Source organism: Lolium rigidum, chromosome 4 (genome assembly GCF_022539505.1).
Source record: "Lolium rigidum isolate FL_2022 chromosome 4, APGP_CSIRO_Lrig_0.1, whole genome shotgun sequence".
Taxonomy (NCBI): Eukaryota; Viridiplantae; Streptophyta; class Magnoliopsida; order Poales; family Poaceae; genus Lolium; species Lolium rigidum.
Genome location: NC_061511.1, coordinates 17,147,811 through 17,170,852, shown reverse-complemented (window position 1 = coordinate 17,170,852; position 23,042 = coordinate 17,147,811). Strand labels below are relative to the sequence as shown.

The 23,042-nt window shown below is 46.7% G+C and overlaps 2 protein-coding genes across 4 annotated transcripts; one reads left to right on the top strand and one right to left on the bottom strand.

Moving 5' to 3' along the window:
- Positions 1-10,572: 10,572 nt before the first annotated feature.
- On the top strand, positions 10,573-11,558 carry LOC124706169. 3 transcript variants are annotated; one of them, XM_047237823.1, is made up of 2 exons: positions 10,573-10,625; positions 10,885-11,558. In XM_047237823.1, the coding sequence occupies exon 2, from the start codon at positions 10,936-10,938 to the stop codon at positions 11,449-11,451; it is 516 nt and encodes a 171-aa protein (XP_047093779.1). In that variant the 5' UTR covers positions 10,573-10,625; positions 10,885-10,935; the 3' UTR covers positions 11,452-11,558. The 3 variants fall into 3 exon arrangements, with proteins under 3 accessions (XP_047093779.1, XP_047093778.1, XP_047093781.1); XM_047237825.1 differs by lacking the exon at positions 10,573-10,625 and adding an exon at positions 10,629-10,685; XM_047237822.1 differs by having other exon boundaries at positions 10,584-11,558.
- Positions 11,559-17,530: 5,972 nt separating this feature from the next.
- LOC124708915 lies at positions 17,531-19,222 on the bottom strand. The gene is made up of 2 exons (XM_047240552.1): positions 18,058-19,222; positions 17,531-17,876 (listed from the first exon to the last, which is right to left on the bottom strand). Exon 1 carries the CDS (start codon positions 19,220-19,222, stop codon positions 18,065-18,067), a length of 1,158 nt encoding a protein of 385 aa, XP_047096508.1. The 3' UTR covers positions 17,531-17,876; positions 18,058-18,064.
- Positions 19,223-23,042: the final 3,820 nt, after the last annotated feature.

Genomic DNA, 23,042 nt, shown 5'->3' with positions numbered 1-23,042 from the left:
TCATGGCGAAGTTCTTCTTCGTTAAATTGTTATATGGTTGGAATTGGAAAATGATACATGTAGTAACTCTAAAATGTCTTGGATAATTTGATACTTGGCAATTGTTGTGCTCATGTTTAAGCTCTTGCATCATATACTTTGCACCCATTAATGAAGAAATACTTAGAGCTTGCTAATTTGGTTTGCATATTTGGTTTCTCTAGAGTCTAGATAACATCTAGTATTGAGTTTTGAACAAAAAGGAAGACGGTATGGAGTCTTATAATGTTTACCATATGTCTTTTATGTGAGTTTTGCTGTACCGTTCATCCTTGTGTTTGTTTCAAATAACCTTGCTAGCCTAAACCTTGTATCGAGAGGGAATACTTCTCATGCATCCAAAATACTTGAGCCAACCACTATGCCATTTGTGTCCACCATACCTACCTACTACATGGTATTTATCCGCCATTCCAAAGTAAATTGCTTGAGTGCTACCTTTAAAATTCCATCATTCACCTTTGCAATATATAGCTCATGGGACAAATAGCTTAAAAACTATTGTGGTATTGAATATGTACCTATGCACTTTATCTCTTATTAAGTTGCTTGTTGAGCGATAACCATGTTTCTGGGACGCCATCAACTATTCTTTGTTGGATATCATGTGAGTTGCTATGCATGTCCGTCTTGTCTGAAGCAAGAGAGATCTACCACCTTCATGGTTGGAGCATGCATATTGTTAGAGAAGAACTTTGGGCCGCTAACTAAAGCCATGATTCATCGTGGAAGTTTCAGTTTGGACATATATCCTCAATCTCATATGAGAATAATAATTGTTGACACATGCTTATGCATTAAAGAGGAGTCCATTATCTGTTGTCCATGTTGTCCCGGTATGGATGTCTAAGTTGAGAATAATCAAAAGCGAGAAATCCAAAATGCGAGCTTTCTCCTTAGACCTTTGTACGAGGCGGCATGGAGGTACCCCATTGTGACACTTGGTCAAAACATGTGCATTGCAAAGATCCGGTAGTCCAAGTTAATTAGGACAAGGTGCGGGCACTATTAGTATACTATGCATGAGACTTGCAACTTGTAAGATATAATGTACATAACTCATATGCTTTATTACTACCGTTGACAAAATTGTTTCATGTTTTCAAAATAAAAGCTCTAGCACAAATATAGCAATCGATGCTTTCCTCTTTGAAGGACCATTCTCTTTACTTTTATGTTGAGTCAGTTCACCTATTTCTCTCCACCTCAAGAAGCAAACACTTGTGTGAACACTGCATTGATTCCTACATACTTGCATATTGTACTTGTTATATTACTCTATGTTGACTAATATCCATGAGATATACATGTTACAAGTTGAAAGCAACCGCTGAAACTTAATCTTCCTTTGTGTTGCTTCAATGCCTTTACTTTGATTTATTGCTTTATGAGTTAACTCTTATGCAAGACTTATTAATACTTGTCTTGAAGTACTATTCATGAAAAGACTTTGCTATATGATTCACTTGTTTACTCATGTCATCACCATTGTTTTGATCGCTGCATCCACTACATATGTTTACAAATAGTATGATCAAGGTTATGATGGCATATCACTTCGAAATTATCTTTGTTATCGTTTTACCTGCTCGGGACGAGCGAACTAAGCTTGGGGATGCTTGATACGTCTCCGACGTATCGATAATTTCTTATGTTCTATGCCATATTATTGATGATACCTACATGTTTTATGCACACTTTATGTCATATTCGTGCATTTTCCGGAACTAACCTATTAACAAGATGCCGAAGTGCCGGTTCTCGTTTTCTGCTGTTTTTGGTTTCAGAAATCCTAGTAACGAAATATTCTCGAATTGGACGAAACAAAGACCCGGGGGCCTATTTTTCCACGGAGCTTCCGGAAGACCGAAGAACATACGAAGTGGGGCCACGAGGTGGCCAAACCACATGGCGGCGCGGCCAAGGGGGGGCCCGCGCCGCCCTGTGGTGTGGGCCCCTCGTCTGGCCCCCGACTCTGCCCTTCCGCCTACTTAAAGCCTCCGTCGCGAAACCCCTGAGGAAAAAAACCACGATACGGAAAACCTTACTGAGATGCCGCCGCCGCCGATCCCATCTCGGGGGATCCTGGAGATCTCCTCCGGCACCCTGCCGGAGAGGGGATTCATCTCCCGGAGGACTCTACACCGCCATGGTCGCCTCCGGAGTGATGAGTGAGTAGTTCACCCCCGGACTATGGGTCCATAGCAGTAGCTAGATGGTTGTCTTCTCCTCATTGTGCTTCATTGTTAGATCTTGTGAGCTGCCTAACATGATCAAGATCATCTATATGTAATTCTATATGTTGTGTTTGTCGGGATCCGATGGATAGAGAATACCATGTCATGTTAATTATCAAGTTATTATACATGTGTTGTTTATGATCTTGCATGCTCTCCGTTTCTAGTAGAGGCTCGGCCAAGTTTTTACTTTTAACTCCAAGAGGGAGTACTTATGCTCGATAGTGGGTTCATGCCCGCATTGACACCGGGACGAGTGACGAAAGTTCTAAGGTTGTGTTGTGCTGTTGCCACTAGGGATAAAACATTGGCGCTATGTCCGAGGATGTAGTTGTCGATTATATTACGCACCATACTTAATGCAATTGTCTCGTTGCTTTGCAACTTAATACCTGGAGGGGTTCGGATGATAACCTCGAAGGTGGACTTTTTAGGCATAGATGCAGTTGGATGGCGGTCTATGTACTTTGTCGTAATGCCCAATTAAATCTCACTATACTTATCATGTCATGTATGTGCATTGTTATGCCCTCTCTATTTGTCAATTGCCCGACTGTAATTTGTTCACCCAACATGCTTTTATCTTATGGGAGAGACACCTCTAGTGAACTGTGGACCCCGGTCCATTCTTTTAATACTCGAAATACAAATCTGCTGCAATACTTGTTTTACTCGTTTTCTCGCAAACAATCATCTTCCACACAATACGGTTAATCCTTTGTTACAGCAAGCCGGTGAGATTGACAACCTCACTCTGTTTCGTTGGGGCAAAGTACTTTGGTTGTGTTGTGCAGGTTCCACGTTGGCGCCGGAATCTCCGGTGTTGCGCCGCACTACATCCCGCCGCCATCAACCTTCAACGTGCTTCTTGACTCCTACTGGTTCGATTAAACCTTGGTTTCTAACTGAGGGAAACTTGCCGCTGTGCGCATCACACCTTCCTCTTGGGGTTCCCAACGGACGTGTCAACTACACGCATCATTGATCCATATGCCTCAACTCATACTTTCCGGATACTTAATCCCACCTCCATTTACGCAGTGGCGTTTGATGTAATCAAAGTACCTTTCTGGCATAAGTGATTTACATGATCTCATGGTCGAAAAGATTAGGTAACTATGTATCGAAAGCTTATAGCAAATAACTAAATGACGTGATCTTATGCTACGCTTAATTGGGTGTGTCCATTACATCATTCATATAATGACATAACCTTGTTATTAATAACATCCAATGTTCATGATCACGAAACCATGATCATCTATTAATCAACAAGCTAGTTATACAAGAGGCTTACTAGGGACTCCTTGTTGTTCACATAACACACATGTATCAATGTTTCGGTTAATACAATTATAGCATGGTATGTAAACATTATCATAAACACAAAGATATATTATAATAACCATTTTATTATTGCCTCTTGGGCATATCTCCAACACTAGACACTCCCCTCACTCCCCTGGTCATGCTCATGCACGCCATTGGCCAAGGAGAGCGCGGCACTGGCCAGGACAGGACATGCCCGTGACGGCTAGAGCGTGCCAGGACGCCGACGTGTGCACGCCAGAGCGCGCCAGAGCACGTCGACGCCCCGTTGACTCCGCGCTCACCTCGCCTTCAGCGCTCGCCAGTAGCATCGCCACGACACCAACTAGCCGCCAGATACCTCCTCTCTCGCTCCCCTGCCCTATCGATGTCGCCAACGTCGACGACTTCCGCCACGGTACCGCCAGCTCCCGTCACGCTCCCCATCTCGTCGGACCACCATTTACTGTGCAATCAAGCGCGTCGTGATCGCCGTGACGTAGAGAACAACGCTGCATCATCGCCCACGCCTCTCCGCCCCTGTAGCATCATCGCCATGGTCGATCTGCCCGTGCGCCTCGGCACCTCGTCGCCGCTATAAATAGAGCACACCCCGGCCCTCATGTTGGAGATATGCCCAAGAGGCAATAATAAAATGGTTATTATAATATCTTTGTGTTTATGATAAATGTTTGCATACCATGCTATAATTGTATTAACCGAAACATTGATACATGTGTGTTATGTAAACAACAAGGAGTCCCTAGTAAGCCTCTTGTATAACTAGCTTGTTGATTAATGGATGATCATGGTTTCGTGATCATGAACATTGGATGTTATTAATAACAAGGTTATGTCATTAGTTGAATGATATAATGGACACACACCCAAATGAGCGTAGCATAAGATCAAGTCATTAAGTTCATTTTGCTATAAGTTTTCAATACATAGTTGCCTTAGTCCTTCTACCATGAGATCATGTAAATCACTTACACCGGAAGGGTACTTTGATTACATCAAACGCCATTGCGTAAATGGGTGGTTATAAAGATGGGATTAAGTATTTGGAAAGTGTGAGTTGAGGCATATGGATCAATAGTGGGATTTGTCCATCCCGATGACGGATAGATATACTCTGGGCCCTCTCGGTGGAATGTCGTCTGAATAGCTTGCAAGCACATGATTGGATCATGAGAGATGACATACCGTGGTACGAGTAAAGAGTACTTGTCGGTAACGAGGTTGAACAAGGTATGATGATACCGATGATCAAACCTCGGACAAGTAGAATATCGTGTGACAAAGGGAATTGGCATCGTATGTAAATGGTTCAATCGATCACTAAGTCATCGTTGAATATGTGGGAGCCAATATGGATCTCCAGATCCCGCTGTTGGTTATTGCTCGGAGAGGAGTCTCGACCATGTCTGCATAGTTCGCGAACCGTAGGGTGACGCGCTTAAGGTTCGATGTCGCATAAGTAGATTTGAATATGGTATGGAGACGAAGTTAGTTCGGAGTCTCGGATGGGATCCAGGACATCACGAGGACGTCCGGAATTGTCCGGAGAATAAGATTCATATATGGGAAGTCAATTTCCGGGGTTCGGGAAAAAGTCCGGTATTTTGACCGGAGCTTCTAGAAGGTTCTAGAGGGCCACCAGTGGGCCCACCACCCCGGGAGAGGCCACATAGGCGCCACATGGCATAGTGGGTCCTACCCACCATGACATGTGGGCCTAGGCCGGCCCCCCCTTAGAGATAAGATCTATCTCTAGTTTAAATGGTTTAAATCTAGAGATAAGATCTATCTCCTAAAATAAATGGTTTAAATTAGGAGATAAAGGGGAAAACTTGGGGGGAGTTTGCCCCCCCATGTGGCCGGCCAAAGGCGGTAGGTGGGCCCTAGGGGAAACCCTAGGCCGACCCCCCACCTATATAAAGAGGGGAGGGGGTGGCCGGCCACACCCCCCATCCATTACCTCCTCCTCTGGCCGCCTCTCCCTCCACCATACGCTGCTCCGGCTTAGGCGAAGCCCTGCAGTTTTCTTCCTCCACCTCCACCACCACGCCGTCGTGCTGCTTGGACTTTGGAGGAGATCTACCACACCTCCGCTGCCCGCTGGAACGGGAGAGGAAGGAGCTTCATCGACACCGTACGCGCGACCGAGTACGGAAGTGCCGCCGGATTGCAGCACCGGGGACGATCGTCTACATCAACAACGAGATTAATCTCGTAGGCTTTGGAATCTTCGAGGGTTAGTCTCATCTCCATCTCGTTGCTTCGATCTTGTAGATTAGATCTTGGGTGTTCCATAGATTAGATCTATTGGTTTTATTCGTCTTGCGGTAGGAAAATTTTTGTTTTCTATGCTACGAACCCCATCACCTCATTCTCCACACCAATCGCCTCCTCTCCTCTCACAACCCCTCCTCGAGCATTCCCCGCCTAAATTTTGCCCGTAGCCCACCAATTGCTCGCCAGAGTGCCGCGGAGCTGTCGCAGACGAAGCCGAAGCTAGGAGCCACCCCTGGAGCCGCCGCTTGTACCAGGAGCATCGCCGTCGTCTTCCACGACCTCTGCAAGCCTCGCCGACCATCGTCGGACCTCCGGTGAGCCGACCCACCCTCTAGTGCTCGCCGCCAGTAGGGTTGTGCTCGTCATCGACGACGACAAGCGTCAGCCGTTAGATCTTCGTCTAATCCTACGGCACCCTTTGATCCATACCGTTTCGGTGTTTATTAGTTGCTGATAGGCGGGACCCGCTGTCAGGCGGCCTGCTGCGCGAGACGCACTGATGGGCCGGCCTGCTAACCCCCCCCCCCTATGGCCCGTTTAGTTTCCCGCGCGCCCGTTTAATTCAAACTCGATTTAATTCTTTTAAACTAAATTCAATACAGCTGCCCACTTTAAAATTAAATAGAAAAATATCTACTGAGCCAAAATTGATGTATTAAATATCTCTGGAAAGCTTATGAAAAGATCTAGCCAACCCCATCTATCAAAATAGATCACTTGCAATAAAAATAACAAGGCAGTACCTTTTCAAAATTCAAACATTTATCAAAAATCAACCATAAATTATTTTGAGTTGATTCCAACTCTCAAAAATCACATTTCATATTATCTATCTGAATATGTAAAAAGATGACATGGTTGTTTCATATGATCATGGGCTAGAGTAGAATAATGGCTATGTGGCCATTTCTAGTCCATTTAAATTACCCCAATTTATTAATTGAATATTATGAGAGGTATCCTCTCATTTAAATCAATGTCCCAAGTAATTCAATATGAGGTAATGACCTTAGTCTATAGAACCTCATATTTGCTTACTTAAGTTATATTAAATTATTTCCATAGTAGTGTTTAACTTGCATGGGATGTAGTATCTCATTTAAATCACTTTCCCAAATGGATAAATATGAAGTGGTGACTTTGGTCAACATGATCTCATATTTATTATTTGAGGATATTAAATCTTAGTAATGTTCAATGAGAGGAAATTATTCTTCAAAGGAAATAAATAGAAACCCTAGTAAATATTTCAATGAGAGGAAATTATTTTTCTTAAAAAGAAAAAAAAAGCCAACTACAATATTAAAAATGGTGTGTTGATAGATTAGCTTGTGTGAGCCACTTGATTGTTTGGTACTTAAGTCTTGTTTGGTGATTGTATACCTCGTATCCATTTATAGACGCTAGTACCGAAGGCTACGAGGAGGAGGAGGTCTTCTACGAAGAAGAGGAGGAAAACTTTGATCACTGTACCAATCAAGGCAAGCTATACTCTTGCAAGCTACCCTAATGCAAGCTCTACTTGAGCAAGGCACCATTGCAATATTATTTTGTGTTTAAGGATTTTACTTTCTAAGCCCAAGTTTTTATCTTGCAAAGCTTTTACTTTGGTTATCAAGGCTTACTTTTATAGTTAACTTTGGTCTGAATATGGAGTGCTACTAGAGCATCAAACTTAGCCTAGATAGCTGCAAGTTAGCTAGCACCCCTCCTGATTAGTTGCTAGTGCTAAAACTAAAATTGACTACTCTAGATGGGAACAGGTGAATGAAATGACTTTGAAAACCTTAGAATGATGAGTCATTCTATTGAAAGTTTTGAAGGTGAAGGTGACATTGAATGACATGGTGATTTTGACCAAAAACTGATGATTGGGTTCGGATGCGGTACCATTCCAATTTTAAAGTACCCCCACAATACCTGATTATGGGTAGGGCTTAACTGGAAATTTATGCACTTTAGTATGGGTTCCCTCTAACAAGCGTCATAGGGGTTATGCCGAGGCTGCCTCCGTGAAAGGTGAAATGACGTGAGGTGAATGTCTTACCCAAGCCCTGTGCAGTTCTTAGGATGGCAGATTGCTATCACTGGGAGACCAAGCTCATAGGGGAGGTGCCTATACTAGGGTATGTAAGTGAAAAGTTAATGGTTGATGATACGCATACTGAGTATGATTATTCAGGGCTATCCCTGACGGATGTAATCAAAAGTTGTGGCACAAGTGTACAACCTCTGCAGAGTGTAAACCTATTCAAATAGCCGTGTCCGCGGTCATGGACGGTTGGATGGCCATACTGTTCCGTTGTCATATGTTTTCTAAAAATAAATGGTGACTTGAAAGGTGAATTTGACTTGATCACAACAGAGTTGTGGGAATGACACTAATGTTCCCACTTGAGTTTAGTTAGACAAATACAGAGTCTTTTATTACTAAGTGCTTATAAAATAAAACTGGCTTTATGCAAATAAACCTAGAGCTTAGAACCCTGATTAGAGCTACCGGTACTTACATTAGTATTGATTTGCGAGTACTTTAAAGTACTCATGGTTGTATCCCTGGTTATTCAAATGGCCAGACTATGAAGAAGAGCACCAGTATCAGGAAGATGGATAGCAGGACGTTTATGATAACTAGGACTACGTCCTGACGTCAAGTGTTGCCTGTGGAACAGATGGACCGCTACTACGTTTCTTCCGCTATATGTTTTGTAATTGATCATTAGATCAACCCTTGTTGTAAGACTGGATCATGTGATCCCTTATTGTAAGACGATTATGCTTTGTAATGAATGATGTTCTGTGATATCAACTGTTATGTCTCGCAAAAACAATATTCCTGGGATTGCGATGTATGGCATAACAGACATCTAGAATTAAAAATCCGGGTGTTGACACTTCTAAACCTTTTTTATGTTGTTTATTTCTTGGATCCTACCACACCTGCATGTTGTTGGCATAATTTAAAATAGATACGTCTCTATTCAGCTTACTAGTACTTCCTCGGTGCGCGTGCCGCCGGGCCTGCTCAACCTAGTTAGAGCATCTCCACCGGCGGCCCTGATAGCGGCCCCGATAGCGATTTAGAAGCCGACGTCGTTTTTGGGCTCGCACCGGTGCGCTCCAAACGGCGCGTGCTAGTTTTCGAGCCCAATAGAATCGCCGGCATTCCCGTGCCACCCCCTTCGCGTAGGGCGCGAATCGGGCCCGCCGGCGCCTCGCGGCACGACGGTTTTCGCGGGTGGGGGCGCCTTGTCAGTGAGAGGACGCGACGGTTCGCATCGGCCGCGACGCGAGAAGGTTGGTCATCGGCGTTTAATGGTCTCCCGCGCGGAAACCGAGGTGGCCACGTGGGCAGCGACTGGCCACGCGGCGTCCAGTCGCCTTCGCCGCCGTAAATGCAGGTAGTTGCCACCACTATATAGTGCGTACGCCGTCCACCACCGCGGTGCTATCCTCTCATCTCCACCACCGTCGCCGCTCCATTCTCTTCTCTCCACCTCAAAATGCCACGCCGTCTGAAGACCACCTACTCCATGCTTGGCCTCAACGACCGCGCGCTGCCTCCCCCACCACCGCAGTCGCAGCCGGAGCCGCAACCCGACGCGGAGTACAACTCCGATGAGAACGAGGACCCATGGTTCGCGGCGTGGCATGAGGCCTACGTCGTAGACGTGGCATGAGGCCTACGTCGCAGAGGCGACGGAGGAGGCGGCGCAGTGGGGCGAGCCGCCGCAGGCCCCCGCCCACCCGGAGCAGGCGGCGATCCTCGCATCGCAGAACGCGCAACGCTATCAACGGTTGAAGGAGGAGGAGCGGGAGTTCATCAACGACGCGAACCTCGAGCACGCCCTCGAGATCTCGCGTCAGCGAGCGGCCACGGAGGAGGCGGGACGCCTCCTCATGGAGGCGGAGCGACAAAAGCTCGCAGAGCTCAACGCTCATCGCCACTACAAGGCGTTCGCCCGTGAGCAGGCGAGGCGCGCCAAGATCGAAGCCTCTCGGGAAAGGCTAGAAGCGCGGGGACAGCGCCGCCGGCAAGCTCCTGCGACGCCGACCAACCTGCTCCACCGCCAGGTGCGCGAAGCAAGGGACGAGAAGCGGGCACGGACGCAGACGGCAAAGGCAAAGAATGACGACGAGGCAGGGCCATCGAGCGCCCCAACCGACGGCCAGTAGATCGGGATTAAGTTTAAGTTTTAGTTATGTTTAAATTGAGTTACTTTTGTATAAATTCCGTATGAATTTCTGTTTTTAATTATCATTTTAAATTTCTATCGGGGCTAGCGTATGGGGGGCGCCGGTGTGGAAGCAGCATTCCCAAATAGAAGATGTTATGCCGGCACCTCATATGGCAGTGACGGCGCTCCTACCGGCGCCTATTTGAGGGCTACCGGTGGTCGGTGGAGATGCTTTCAACATAATCTACTATTAAATTGGATCCACGCTCGCATTGTGGTGCCTGCCACTGCCATATCGTGTGTAGCGACTAGCTAGCGAACGTTCACTCGTGTGTTCTATCTGTTTGATACACTCCTCATCTCCCGCGGTGTCAACTGAGTGTACAAAATATCCCAGCGAAGACACGGAACTCGGCAGTCAGCCGCCGCTTGTCGCACCGCCCCTGCTCACGTTACCGCGTATCCGCCCCTATTTCCCGGAGCGGCTGAAGTCCGACGGCGAGCCACAGAGAGGTGACAGGCCGCGTGAGCTGCAGCAGCATCCTTGTTTCCTTCTGCAGGCAAGGTGTTTGCTTAAATGCTTCTGAGATGAGCATATGCGCCCTGGGTGGTTCGAGTATTTGCAGTTTGTTCTCCTTGCCTGTTCAGCTCTAAAAATGATTTGCTACCACACTTGTTGCGCTCACAAGTACATTCTGAATCAAGATTACATTTCATACATTCGTCCTGTATTTTTTAAACCCGCCTTGTGTTAGGAATTTGGAATAAAATTGTGAAAGCAGTATATGAAGGGCACTTCTGACTTTACTTTTACCATGACGCAGGTTAATCCATCATCGAAACAACATAAAGAGGCTGTCCTAGTACCAATCAGGATGAAGTTCAGAGGCGTATGCAGGAAGCTGTACGATTACGTGCGGTATGATCTCAGAGAGATTGCGTTCCCGTCTTCTCTGCCAGACCCTCCGGGCACCAAGAGGCGTCCTAAGCTCTCACTGAATGAGAAATGGTGCATCCTCAAGGAGGCAACCAGGCTCTATGTCGCTTCCTGGGTCAGGGACATCGGTCCTGAGCTCAGGCCAAATGATTACAAGCTCAAAGAGGAACCTGACCCCAACATCACCGAGGAGGGGAAGACTGCAAGTGAGCCTACCATGCTTGAGGATCTTGTGGTGGCAGCGAGGGGTGGGGCAGAGGCCCTGAAGCCTGCGCTGCATCGCATATACATGGGCCGTGCCTCGGCATACACGAGTGCGGTGAAGAACTACGTGGAGACCTATCAAGAAGGGCTGAAGGGTGTCTTGGATGAGAAGGCTGCTGGAAAAGGTCACCAGCAAGTCAATGAGGCAACAAAGTCGTCAACAGCACCACCACCGCCATCATCATTGTGAATTTATTTGAGTTTACGAGCAAATATTATCGTCAGGAACGCAGCTTAGTTCATATACCTACTTGGTCAGAGTTGATGCTCTTCTAGTTGTGTACAACAGACATTGGGTGCGTTGCTCATTTCCTAGTTTTTTTTCTTCTTCATACAGGTCTCTGATCTTGTTTATCTTCTACTCTGGATTTTGTGAACTCTGAGCTTGTTTGGAGATTTTTCTTCGGTTTGTTTCAGTTGCAGTTGTTCCTTGCTGCATTCACATTGAAATCGATGTCTTCAAGGCTGTGCAATTTCCATTTTGCTAGAAACCGAACAGAGAAATATCCTATCATTTTATTTGGTGCAGTTCAGTACCACATTGTTTGCAGGGTACGAAGCACGGTCTGCGAATGGGAAGCCCTTTGTTGTTGGTGGCTTCGTATGTCTGCTTACTTGGGTTTTGGGTAGACAAGTAAAATTTTGCATGAGTAGGTATGTGATCTTCCTCAACTCCTAGTCTAGGTGTTTCCACTGCAATGTATACTTGTTTCCCATGGAGGTTGTATTGGGTGGATTCATAATTTTAAAAATATGCATAATTGCAAACATGGCTCATCTGTTGAGTCAGATAATGCAGAATGCCAGCCCAGTCGATTCATGGACACACAACTAGATTTCTTAACACTAGAATAGAATGGGTGGGCACATATGAACATCAGACTTTTAGACATGTTATTGTTGTCACCCTCTTCAAGTCCATATACAACATGACTTAAAGACAAGGATATCATGTCTCTGTAAATCGGAGTTTATGCAAAACCTTTCACCCAAATAAACTGAAGAAAAAGCCCCAAAACCCGAGGCTGCAGTTTCCATCCGTGGTTCATCTCAAAATTTCTTTAGAAGTTAGATAAAAAATGGCGCTAATATCAACTGATAAACTATTACCAACCTTTGACACAATCACAGCACCCATTGTTCATGCCAACCAGAACTGTATCACACCAACTGCATGTTAAGCAACTAATGCGAAGACATAGATGAGCAGGGGTAAAGAAATCAGAAATTGAAGATAACAAAGAAATTGTAGAATGGTCACGGACATAGATGAGCAGGGGTAAAGACATAGATGCTAAATGCTACATTTACCAGAGTATGCAGTTGAATAAGAGAGTGACCATACACATCGAGAAAGAGTTGAAGATAACAAAGGAAAGTGGGCGGATACAAAACCAGTTCATATCACTTGTCTTTCTGGTCTTTCAGATTGGCTGAGCATAACAACAACTAAGAACTGAAGACTGAACAACTGCGTCATACGAGGCTCAAATATGTAAGCACAGCTGGACTAGTTGCGCTCCGATCATCCTCCCGGAATTCATATGGACAATCGAATTTCTTCCTTTCCGTTACCTCTGTCACAGAATCTCATCATCATAAACTGAAGTGTAGCCTCACAATTCTGCAGGGTGTTCAGCATATCAGAAGATTTCACTCCAGAAGCAAAAGAAGAAAGTTTTGCAGTATAAAGCATCATGGGTTACCATCTTAATTACCAGGCACTTTCTTCACTAGGGTTCAAGAACGAAGGCGGACACGCTATCGTGTAAGGGAAAATCAGCGCCAACGGGCATTTATCATTATGCGACACCATCGACAGCTTCATAGTTTCCAGATCAATGGAGAGTAGTCGATCCCCATTGCGCAAGAATAGGACGCCGGCAACGACCCCAATGACATCCAGCCCACACCGGTAAAAATGCTCCGAACCGATCATCGCCGCCATCGCCCTTTGGAACCTCACAGACTTCTCCACAAGGGTCCACGTCAGACCGCCGCCGCTGCCATCCTCCCAACCGCCCCAAACCTCGATGCATGAGCCGCGCATGGCGAGAAGGTAGAGCCGACCGGCGCCGTTTTGTCTATGCTTCTCAATGACGTCGAAGCTGAACTGCCGGGTGAAAGGCGGGAGCTCCAGCACTGAGAACTCCATGGTCACCGTGTTGAGCTCCACCATGCGCTCCCAGCCCTTGAGACCCCAGTAGAGCGATCGGTTCGCTTGCATCGCCGGGAGTCGGCGAGATCAGACTGGTGTGCGAGCGCGATGCCAGCGACGTCGGCCCAGCGGAGCTCGCTGGAGGACATCGTATAAATCAAATTATCTCTATATCAGAAGATTTGGCATCTCGAAGGCTTACGTCGGAAAAGGAGATTTTGCTCGTTAACCACATTTCCTTTAACACAATGGTAGATGACGCTGCATTTTATTGATCAATAAAAAAAGATTGGTTCGGTTTATGAGGGAAACAGAGCTTGAAAGCCGTGCTACCCCAGCAAAGCTAAGACAATCACAGCACACGCCAAGGCACGGCAACACAACACAACACAACACCTAGCAAGGTAAAGACATCAGTAGCAATACGCGCGGCAACACAACACACACCAACACTACAACAACAATAACCGACATCAACAACATCTGACAGCAATAAGCACATCTTCGGAGATTTGGGAATAAGTTGGTAAGCAGTAATGGCACATTTCAAATAATTAACCCGCCACACTAGCTAGGCTGATTGAGAGGGGTACACACCAAATGCACATAAGTTGTCTCTTTCAACAGCAGCTTAGGTGTTTGCTGAAATTTGTCAAAAAAGTTTGCCTGTGCGGAGCATCAACACGAGGAACACAGCCGAACAATAACATGGGCTGGATGCAGATAATGTCTATATATATATATATATATATATATATATATATATGCAGGTAGTACAAGGAGAGCGAGCGCCGTTTCACCGGCAGCTCCAACTCGCGGAAGGATTTGGTCCTCGGGATGGCTTACCCGGCGTGGTGCACACAAGTCACAACTGACTGATGTATGACTATCTATAAGCCCAAATCTATACATTTTCGAAATAAAACATGTTCATAACGTGGCCCATGATTACCCAAGAACATGCATAAAAAAGTGGTATTTGTTTGGGGGCAGAACGACAGAAGAGATCGACAAGACGTTTACTTCATTGTATGCAGGGGATCAAAGTACAACTATAAGAAAACACATAAATTGGCCATAAATGGCACCTGGATTAGTACATAGCTAGGAAAAGAAACACAAAGAAGATGATACGGAAAAGAGTGACTAGGCTTCTTCTTGTAGGAGGCATCGGACTAGAGGGGAGAATAGATGACCCTTGTGCCTGCAAGGTTGATTCTGTAGGTAGTAGCCAGAACGGCGACCGCACTGGCATCATATGATAGCCATTGTGCTTAATAAAAGGCCGCCGCGCTTCTTCCGTCCCAGTCTTGAGGTCGATGACATGGAGAAAACTCTTGGTGGTGGTGGGCACGTGGTTCAAAAAGTATATGCAGTTGCCTCTCAGACCATGATCACCAGCCGAGCACGAGGCCCCAAAACAAGAGATCCCAAGACTATCCCCACCAAGAAGGAAGACCCTGTCGGCACCAATCTCGTCCACCTCGCACCATTTTGGCTCTGAGAAATCCATCTTGTAGACCGCGTGATTGGCCATCTTGTGCACATTTTCGCCATCGAAGAAGATGACGACGAGGAAGAGCTCACCTCTAGACTCAACCAAGTACATTGAAGCCATCCGGATGCTTAGCGGCAGAGCCATGTCAACCTCTATGGTGTCAAGTTTCAGTCCCTCTTTTCCATTAAACTCAATGACCCCCATCTCACGGGCTGTTAACTCAAAGTAAATCCTGCCACCGACAGCTGCAATGCCGTGGCACATGGCTATGTTGGTCAGCTGGGGAATCCTGCCTTTGACGAACATGCTGGGTTCATAGCGGTGGCTGTCCCAGTTGGTTGCCCCAATCTTGCACACCCACATCTCATTGTCGTCGAGATCAAAGACCACAACAGAAGAGCCTGAAGCCGCACCTGGCATGTCGGAGAGCAAGCACTTGCAGCTTTCCGGGAACCCCTGCTCTTTGGGTGGCAGCTGGATCCTCTCGCCGTCCTGAGGCCGCCATAGGAACGTCTGGCAGGAGGCTGGGTCGAGAGCGAGCACCCAGCTCTGTGGGGTCACGAAGCAGCGGTAGCGTCGCAGCTCGTCGAAGGCTACCGGGCTCAGAGCTTTGCTGGAGATGCTGTATTGCGTCAGCGGTTCATCATCGGTCTGGGTTCCAAGATCGTGCACAAGCACCGGCAACGGCGACGCGCCTGGTTGCTGCACAGACTCCATCGTCGCCTCTATGGTCGATCCACAAATAGGAGATGATAGTTTCTGAAGCTTGTTCCCGATCACGAAGCAGCGATTGTGTCTAGTCGTATTGTTCTTCCCTGATTGAGACGACTTGTGCTTGATGCAGTGCGTGCCCAGCTCGCCTTATATAGGCTTCATGACTGCGATAGCCAACTCGAGTCGGAGAGTACAACCCTTTTCGTTCCGGAATCGGACTGCTGCTCTGCAACGATAAGATGGAAACAAAGGTAGGAGTAGTAGTATGTAAAGAAAGAAGAAGTTGGATTCGGAGGTAATGAACTGGTATCCGACAGGAATTCGCACCTTTTGTTCCTCTGCCGCGTTCGGCCTGATGGACTCCACGCCAGCCGGCGGCTTCCTCATGCTCCTACTGATAACGTGCTGGATGGATGAATGCTTCGGTTCCGTTCGATTAATTAGAGTTTAAGTGGCGTGATTTAGTTTCTGGGTTCCGGTTTAGGCAGGCAGCCCACGGCATGCCCCAAAATTTCCCAAGAGAAGGGATAAAAAGGAAAAACTAACACCAACCAAGGCAGTTCATCCCTGTGCTTAGGCCAAGGTAGTTCTTCATGTTCAGATTCATCCCTGTGCCAGCATGACTTGGGAATCTGGACACGTACTAAGACTTAGATGCAATTGTATAAGAGGAACCACACGTGAAACTCCAATCGCAACTGTAGTTATCCCAACACATTAGAAATACAGGGATTACCTATCTCTTAGATATCAGTGCATTTTAAACAGACCCAGAACCTGAGGCACCTCAAAATTTCTCCAGTCAACAGATGAGAAAAAGGCACTAAGAACAACTGATTATACAATTATTGAACTTCGCCGTAATAACAGCACTTAATGACATTAGGCAAAGTTCTTCAGTGTGCATGTTTCCGGAAGCAAAGTACTAAGAATATCCAGCATTCATGGATCAGTATCAGCTGAGCCAGTCCAAACACCAACACTGTATCACGGCAACCGTAATATAAGTACCAAAACCAAAAGTAATGAGACAGATCAACTGACATAGAAATTGACACGATATACAGATCAACATGAAACTCCTGCATACCATTCGCAGAAGCATGCTAAATACCAAATGCCCCAAGTTATAATCTCCAGTAACAGACTGGACATAGACATAATTTGACAGAACATAACACTGGCTTGGCTGATTGAAAGGTGCACACACAAAATGCCCATAAGGTGCAGAATGATGGGCCAATGAACCTCCAAGGCTCCAACCCGGAGAAACTGAAGAAACAACCCCAGAACCTAATTCTACTATCTCCATCCAGGGAGCCTCTGAAAAAATCGTAAGACAATGGATAAAAAGCAACTGCCACCAATTGATAGACCAAATGATCAGACTTTGGCGATATTATCAGAACTCGCTGGCATAGGCCAAGTTAGTTCTTCATCTTTTAGTTTCTTCCCTGCGCATGACTTTGGAATTTGAATGCACAGTAACACTTGCATGCAGCTGTACCAGAAGAACTACACTTCAAACCCCAGTTCTGACTGTAGTTATGCGAACATGATAGAAACACAATGATAACCTGTCTCTTAGTGCATCTTTGCCTACAAAACCTTCAACTCATATTAACTGAGTTCTTCAGTCATCATGACACGTTTCAAAATTACTCATGTGCAAATTTAAAAGTAAATAAAGCACTAATACCAACTGATAGAAAAATCATCAAACTTTGCCTTAATAACATCAGTAGTAACAATAGGCAAAGTTCTCTAGTTTCAGTTTCTTCATTGTGCATGTTTTTGGAAGCAAAGTAAGAATATGCAGCATTCATGCATCAGTATCAGCAGAGCCACACTCCAAACCCCAAACAAAAAATGCATCACGGCAACGGTAAGATAAGCACCAAAAGTGAGGAGCCAGGTGAAGTGACATAGAAATTGACACCATATAATGATATAAGCAACATGAAGCTCCTGCAGAGAATGCGCAAAAGCATGCTAAATACCATATCCCTCAGATTATAATCTCAGGTAAAAGACTGGCCATAAACATAATTAAACAGTACATAACACCAACTAAGACTACAAACATAAGTAATTACACGATACGAGGCCCAAACAGTTAACCACAACTAGAGCAGGTTCGCAGCAATCATCCCTCAAAATTCATATGGATCAAATGTCTTCCTCATAAACTCTCACATCTGCCACACAACCTTATCATCTTAAGCTGAAATGTAACATCACATCCCTGCAGCAAATTCAGAGTATTCAGTGGTATCAGAAGAATTTACAAAAGAAGAGAATAATAAGAAAGTTTTGGGGTAGAAAACTAGCATGAGGTTATTTATCTCTATGTAAAAGCAATGGGTTTGTATAAGCACATGCTGATGAAACTTGCAGGAGGCATTCAGCATGTAGTAACAGCTTACCATCTTATCAAGCACCTTGTTCAGTAGGGTTGAGGAAAGAAGGCGGCCACGCTGTGGTGCAAGGATATATCAGATGGGATAGGCAATTCTCCTTGGGAGACACCCTCGTCATCTTCATGGTCTGGAGATCAATGGAGAACAGACATTCACCATTGCGCAAGAACACAACACCGGCAACCACCCCGATGACATCCAGCCTGTTCTGGTAAAAGAATTCGGAACCAACCATCTCGGCCATCGCCCTGTGGAACATGACAGACTTCTCCACCAGCGTCCAGGTGAGCCCGCCGTTGGCGCCGTCCTTCACACCGACCCAAACCTCAATGCAGAATCCGCGCATGGTGAGCAGGTAGAGCCCAGCCGCGCCGTCCTCCCCCTTCTCAATGATGTCGAAACTGATCTCCTTCAAGAAAGGCGGGAGCTCCAGCACGGCGAACTCCATGGTGTCCGTGTTAAGCGCCACCATGCGCTCCCCGCCCACTAGCTTCCAGTAGAGAGATCCGTTGGCTTGCATCGCCCGGGAGCCGGCGAGATCGGGCTGCACATCGTCGAGGCCGGCGACAGCGACTTCGGCCCAGCGGAGGTCGGCGGAGGAGAGGAGAAAGGCGCGCAGCCCTGGGCCCCCGACGCGTCGGGAAATGCAGACCGCCTTGAACAGCGAAGAGTCGCCGTCGTCGGCGACGAGGGCGTACCCTAGGCCGCGGATCGCGGGGAGCGGGACCGAGCGCCGGGTCAGCGGATCGGCGACGGCGAGTGCCCTGGAAGCCCGGCTGAGCAGGAGGGCGCGGCCGTTGCGGCAGTCGAGGAGCTGCCACGGGCTGCCGGCGGCTTCGGGCCAGCCGCGGCGGGGGAGGAAGGAGAAGGCGAAGTCGGCGCCGTCGATGACGCGGCGAGTGGCGGCGTCGGGGTGGGCCGGGAGCAGGTGGGGGGCGGTGCTGCGGCGGCGGTCGGTGGGGCCGTGGAGGAGGCAGCCGAGGAGGAGCGGGCAGGTGAAGGGGTGGCGGCGGCGGAAGCGGCGGAGGAAGGGGGCGCTGCGGGCGGCGCGGAGGAAGGGCTTGCAGGCGAGCGCGGCGCGGAGGAGGTCGGTGGAGGTGGGGAGGAGGATGAAGACCTCCCGCAGGAGGTCGTCGCCGAGGACGGCGACGGTGGCGGCGGGCGGAGCCATGTGGCGGAAGACGGAGTGGGGCACTTGGACGAGGAAGGGGAAAGTGGAAAGGGATATTTCCCCCACTCCGGTGCGGTAGCGGTAGTTTCGGCTTCAGTGACAATCGTGTAGTAATAACCGCTCAAGTTTAATTACGGCCTTGCTTTTTTTAGGGAATACAACACTTTATTAATCATAACAAATCGATGCAATTCGAAGCAAAGTTTCTGAAAATAGAAAAAACAAAGCGTTCCGCAGAACGAGCTAAAATGTGTGTTGACTCATTAAACTGACGATAAACATGAGTGAAAGACGAAACTTCGAAATGACTTTGATATCCTCCACCACAACTCCAACACTGCTACGATCCATGGTGGAAGAGTTCCCCCACTGGATCAACGAAAGGCAGTCTGAGACCACGATTATTCTGCCAAAACCTTGTGCTTGGGATTTTGCATTGAACTCGTTTGCTATCCAGGAATTTACATCCAAATCGCCGAATTCATTTGGTAACTTCAGTGATATGTTGTCTAGCTGTCATGGAATTGTAGCATCGTTTTATTTGACAATTCCATCCAAAGGACATTGTGCATTACGGTGATTTCCATACCAACCCGTCGTTTGTCTGGAAATCTACCCGTCGCCTCGAACAGACCCATCACTCTCCTTAAACTTTGGAACTTGTATTTCTATCTTGATGCATATATGGTTTATGGACTTAAACATGACTTAGAACACAATGTGATATGATGAGATATAATGCAATAGAATATTTTGGACCATATTTTGGATGATAATATATGTTTTAGTATATGTGAATGTGTGTTCTAAGTTCAAAAAAGTCATGAAAAATGCTCACATGTAAGCCTGCAAGGAAGCAGAAAAACAAATGCGAGCAGTCGCACCGAGACGTTCTACAACAAACTTATCACCCATGTCCAGGTGCAGGATCTTAGCGGGTGGGGCTTCCGCGGTCTGCTCACCGGGATGGCTATGTATGTAGCCGGCGGGATGGGAAGACAAGAGGGCAGTGCAGTAAAAGGAACTCACAGCGAGAGAGAAAGAGAAAGAGACATGAAGTGGTCAGGCGTACCAATATGTTCTCTCTCCCCTCAATATAGCCTGAAACATGTAGGTGCCTGGCCAATTGAACCGACAAATGGGGGAGGAAGACTATGGAAGCTGGAAACTAGGTATGAAACTAGTTTTGAACTCGACTAACGCGATGCACATGCATGTCGATGCGGGCAGTGGAGTAGGAAGAGTGCGTGTAAACTCCTTCACTTGTCACTCACTTTGCAAGAGTAAAAGAGCTCATCATATATATCACACAAGCTACCTCTTAGCTAGCAATATGAGACAAAACTTAGTTCACAAAGTCGCCACTGTTGATGAGCCTTAAGATTTCAGAAATTATATATGCTATATGGCTGTGACGAGGGATCACCTCGCCAATGCCTACGTATTGTAGACTTAGGTTTCGGGATAGAGCGACGATGAAGATTCCGGGAGCGAGATTAGGCACACGACGTACCCAGCTTCGGGTCCCCTCGGTGGAGGATCCCTACGTGCTGCTAGCAATCCACTATATGATCATAAGTATCTTTACAGGATGCCGCCGTAGCGGGGCTATGTTGTCTCTATCTTCCCCCTCTCTCTCGGGTGTCCTGGCTAGTTTTATATATGCAACTAGCCTAAGGTTTTACAAGAGTCTTAGTCGACTACTTCTTCGGGTTGCCTTCTTGGGCCTTCTCCATATTGGGCCGAACCAAGCCAGGTATACTAATAATGAGTACCCGAAGGGTATACCCATGTCAGGCTGCAATCCATTTACATTCAAAATTATAAGGATTGAGACAAAAAAAAAATTGTGCGCATGTTCGTGCTAAACATGTTATTTCTAGTATAAAATAGTTCGAGTGTATATTTTCTATATTTTTCATTCTATGTGGGTACATGATAAAGTTTGTATAGTGGATTCACTTTCATTTTTTCTAGTGTCGTGATTTCATGATTGCTAAGTAAATATTGCGCAAATTTTAATGATTCAACTGAAATAAATAATATTTAATTGAAATGATCAATTCAATTGATTTCATAAATCGTATATCTAGAAACCGAGTGACAGATTTAGGTTTAGAATTATGCAGAGAGACTTGGAGATGAATTTTAATGTACACGGCTATATAGATTTTACTAACTAAACAAACAATACTGGATGACAAAGACAAGGACGAAGGCTTGGTTGGCATGATGCCGTAACTTGGGAACCCAAAACTTTGATCCAGAATAAATTTTAGTCATTACAAATAATAATCAATGTAAAATCTTCCATGCAATTGCAGTTTTATGAGAAAAGTTGAGAAGAATTGGTTGTTTTCATGCAATTGCACTTTCACGTTTTTGTTGTTGTTATTGTTGTTGTTGTCGTCACTCAATTGCATATTTTACGAGAGATAAGCGGAAATTAATATAGGTCACTTTCCCCCTCCACCGCTCTCAGCTCGCTACAGTAGTCTTGAGAGTCTCCATCCTCTGACCGGGCCGCCGCCGGCCGCTCCGCCAGGCCAGCTGGCCGGAGTTGATCGTGGTGAGGCGCCGGAGTAGTCTAGGCTTCGTTTTACGTCGTTTCTTTGATAGTTTTGCGGCTAGATGCCGCCGTTTGGGGGTTCTCCCGTAGTGAAGGTGGAGTTGGAGGTCGGCGCCGCCAGATCTCCGGCGCTCTAGGGCTGGTGATGATGCTGATGGTGCTCCTCTGGTCGGAGCAAATCAGGAGATTGACCAGCACCATCTCCTTCAATAAAAATGCGGCGGTGGATCTCTGCTGGATGCATGAAGCCCAAGATGTTGCAGTTCTCCTGGCCGGCCATGGAGGCGAGGAGGAGCGTTGGCCCGTCTTGGTGAGTCCTGCTTTCACTTCGCTCTTGGCCGGCCTTGGCGGCGAGGGAGAGGGAAGTGACAGCTCCTGGTTCATGAATATGCTCTTGAGATCCCTTCTTCTGGCTCGAGGTCGACCCTGGAGGAGATCTGCTGCGTCGCGCCTCGCTCTTGCCTACCGTGGTGGTACGGAGAGCGGATACGACGGTGGCGATCTTGCCTGCTGTGTTCTTCTTCGAGCTCTGCCTGTGGGGTGCTATGGAGATGCTTCGTCAAGCTCTCCCTGTGCGGAACACATGGCGTCCAAGATCGGCGACATGATCCTTGGCCGGAAGGGCGGCCCGAATTCAACCTCCATGGCGGAGGCTTTCTCTTTTTGCCAGCTGCTAGAGCTCGGCACTGCTTCGCCCTCAAGTGGTTCGTACCCGATGGTGCGGCGGTGACCAGCGGTGTAGGTACTTTGTCAGAGCAGGGCCAACGAGCAAGTTGTCCTCAGACCTCGGCGGCGACGCCTGGAGGTCACCGGCGATTGGTGGCGGAGATGCCCATGTCCTTGATTGCGTTTTTATCTTTGTAGGCAGGGTGTTTCTTGTAAGATTGGAGGCCCTTTTTTTTCAAATTTTAGGTCCTTTGTTCGAGTGATGCCTAAGGGCTTCTATGTAAAATGTACCCGCCACGTGTGGTTGTAATGGAGTTGCATCAGTGTTCGTTCTAGACCCCTCCCTTTGTTCAAAAAAATTTGCATATTTTACATGTAAATACAACGATATTCTTGGTCGATGCAACTATAATTATTATTTATACAATTTCATGTAACTGATTCTTTTTGAGGAAATTTCATTTAATTTATGGTTCAGAAAAGTTCACAGAGGTGTGATTGCTTGCTCACTTGCTAGTTCTAGAGGGCAAATCCTATTCTCCGCTTATAGGGGGACGGATCCGGCTCTCCGCACAGGAAAAGTTC

What these genes read in the sequence shown, in the direction of transcription:
- LOC124708915 (XM_047240552.1), bottom strand. Translation starts at nt 19,222, where the DNA reads ATGGCTCCGCCCGCCGCCACCGTCGCCGTCCTCGGCGACGACCTCCTG.
- LOC124706169 (XM_047237822.1), top strand. Translation starts at nt 10,846, where the DNA reads ATGAAGGGCACTTCTGACTTTACTTTTACCATGACGCAGGTTAATCCA.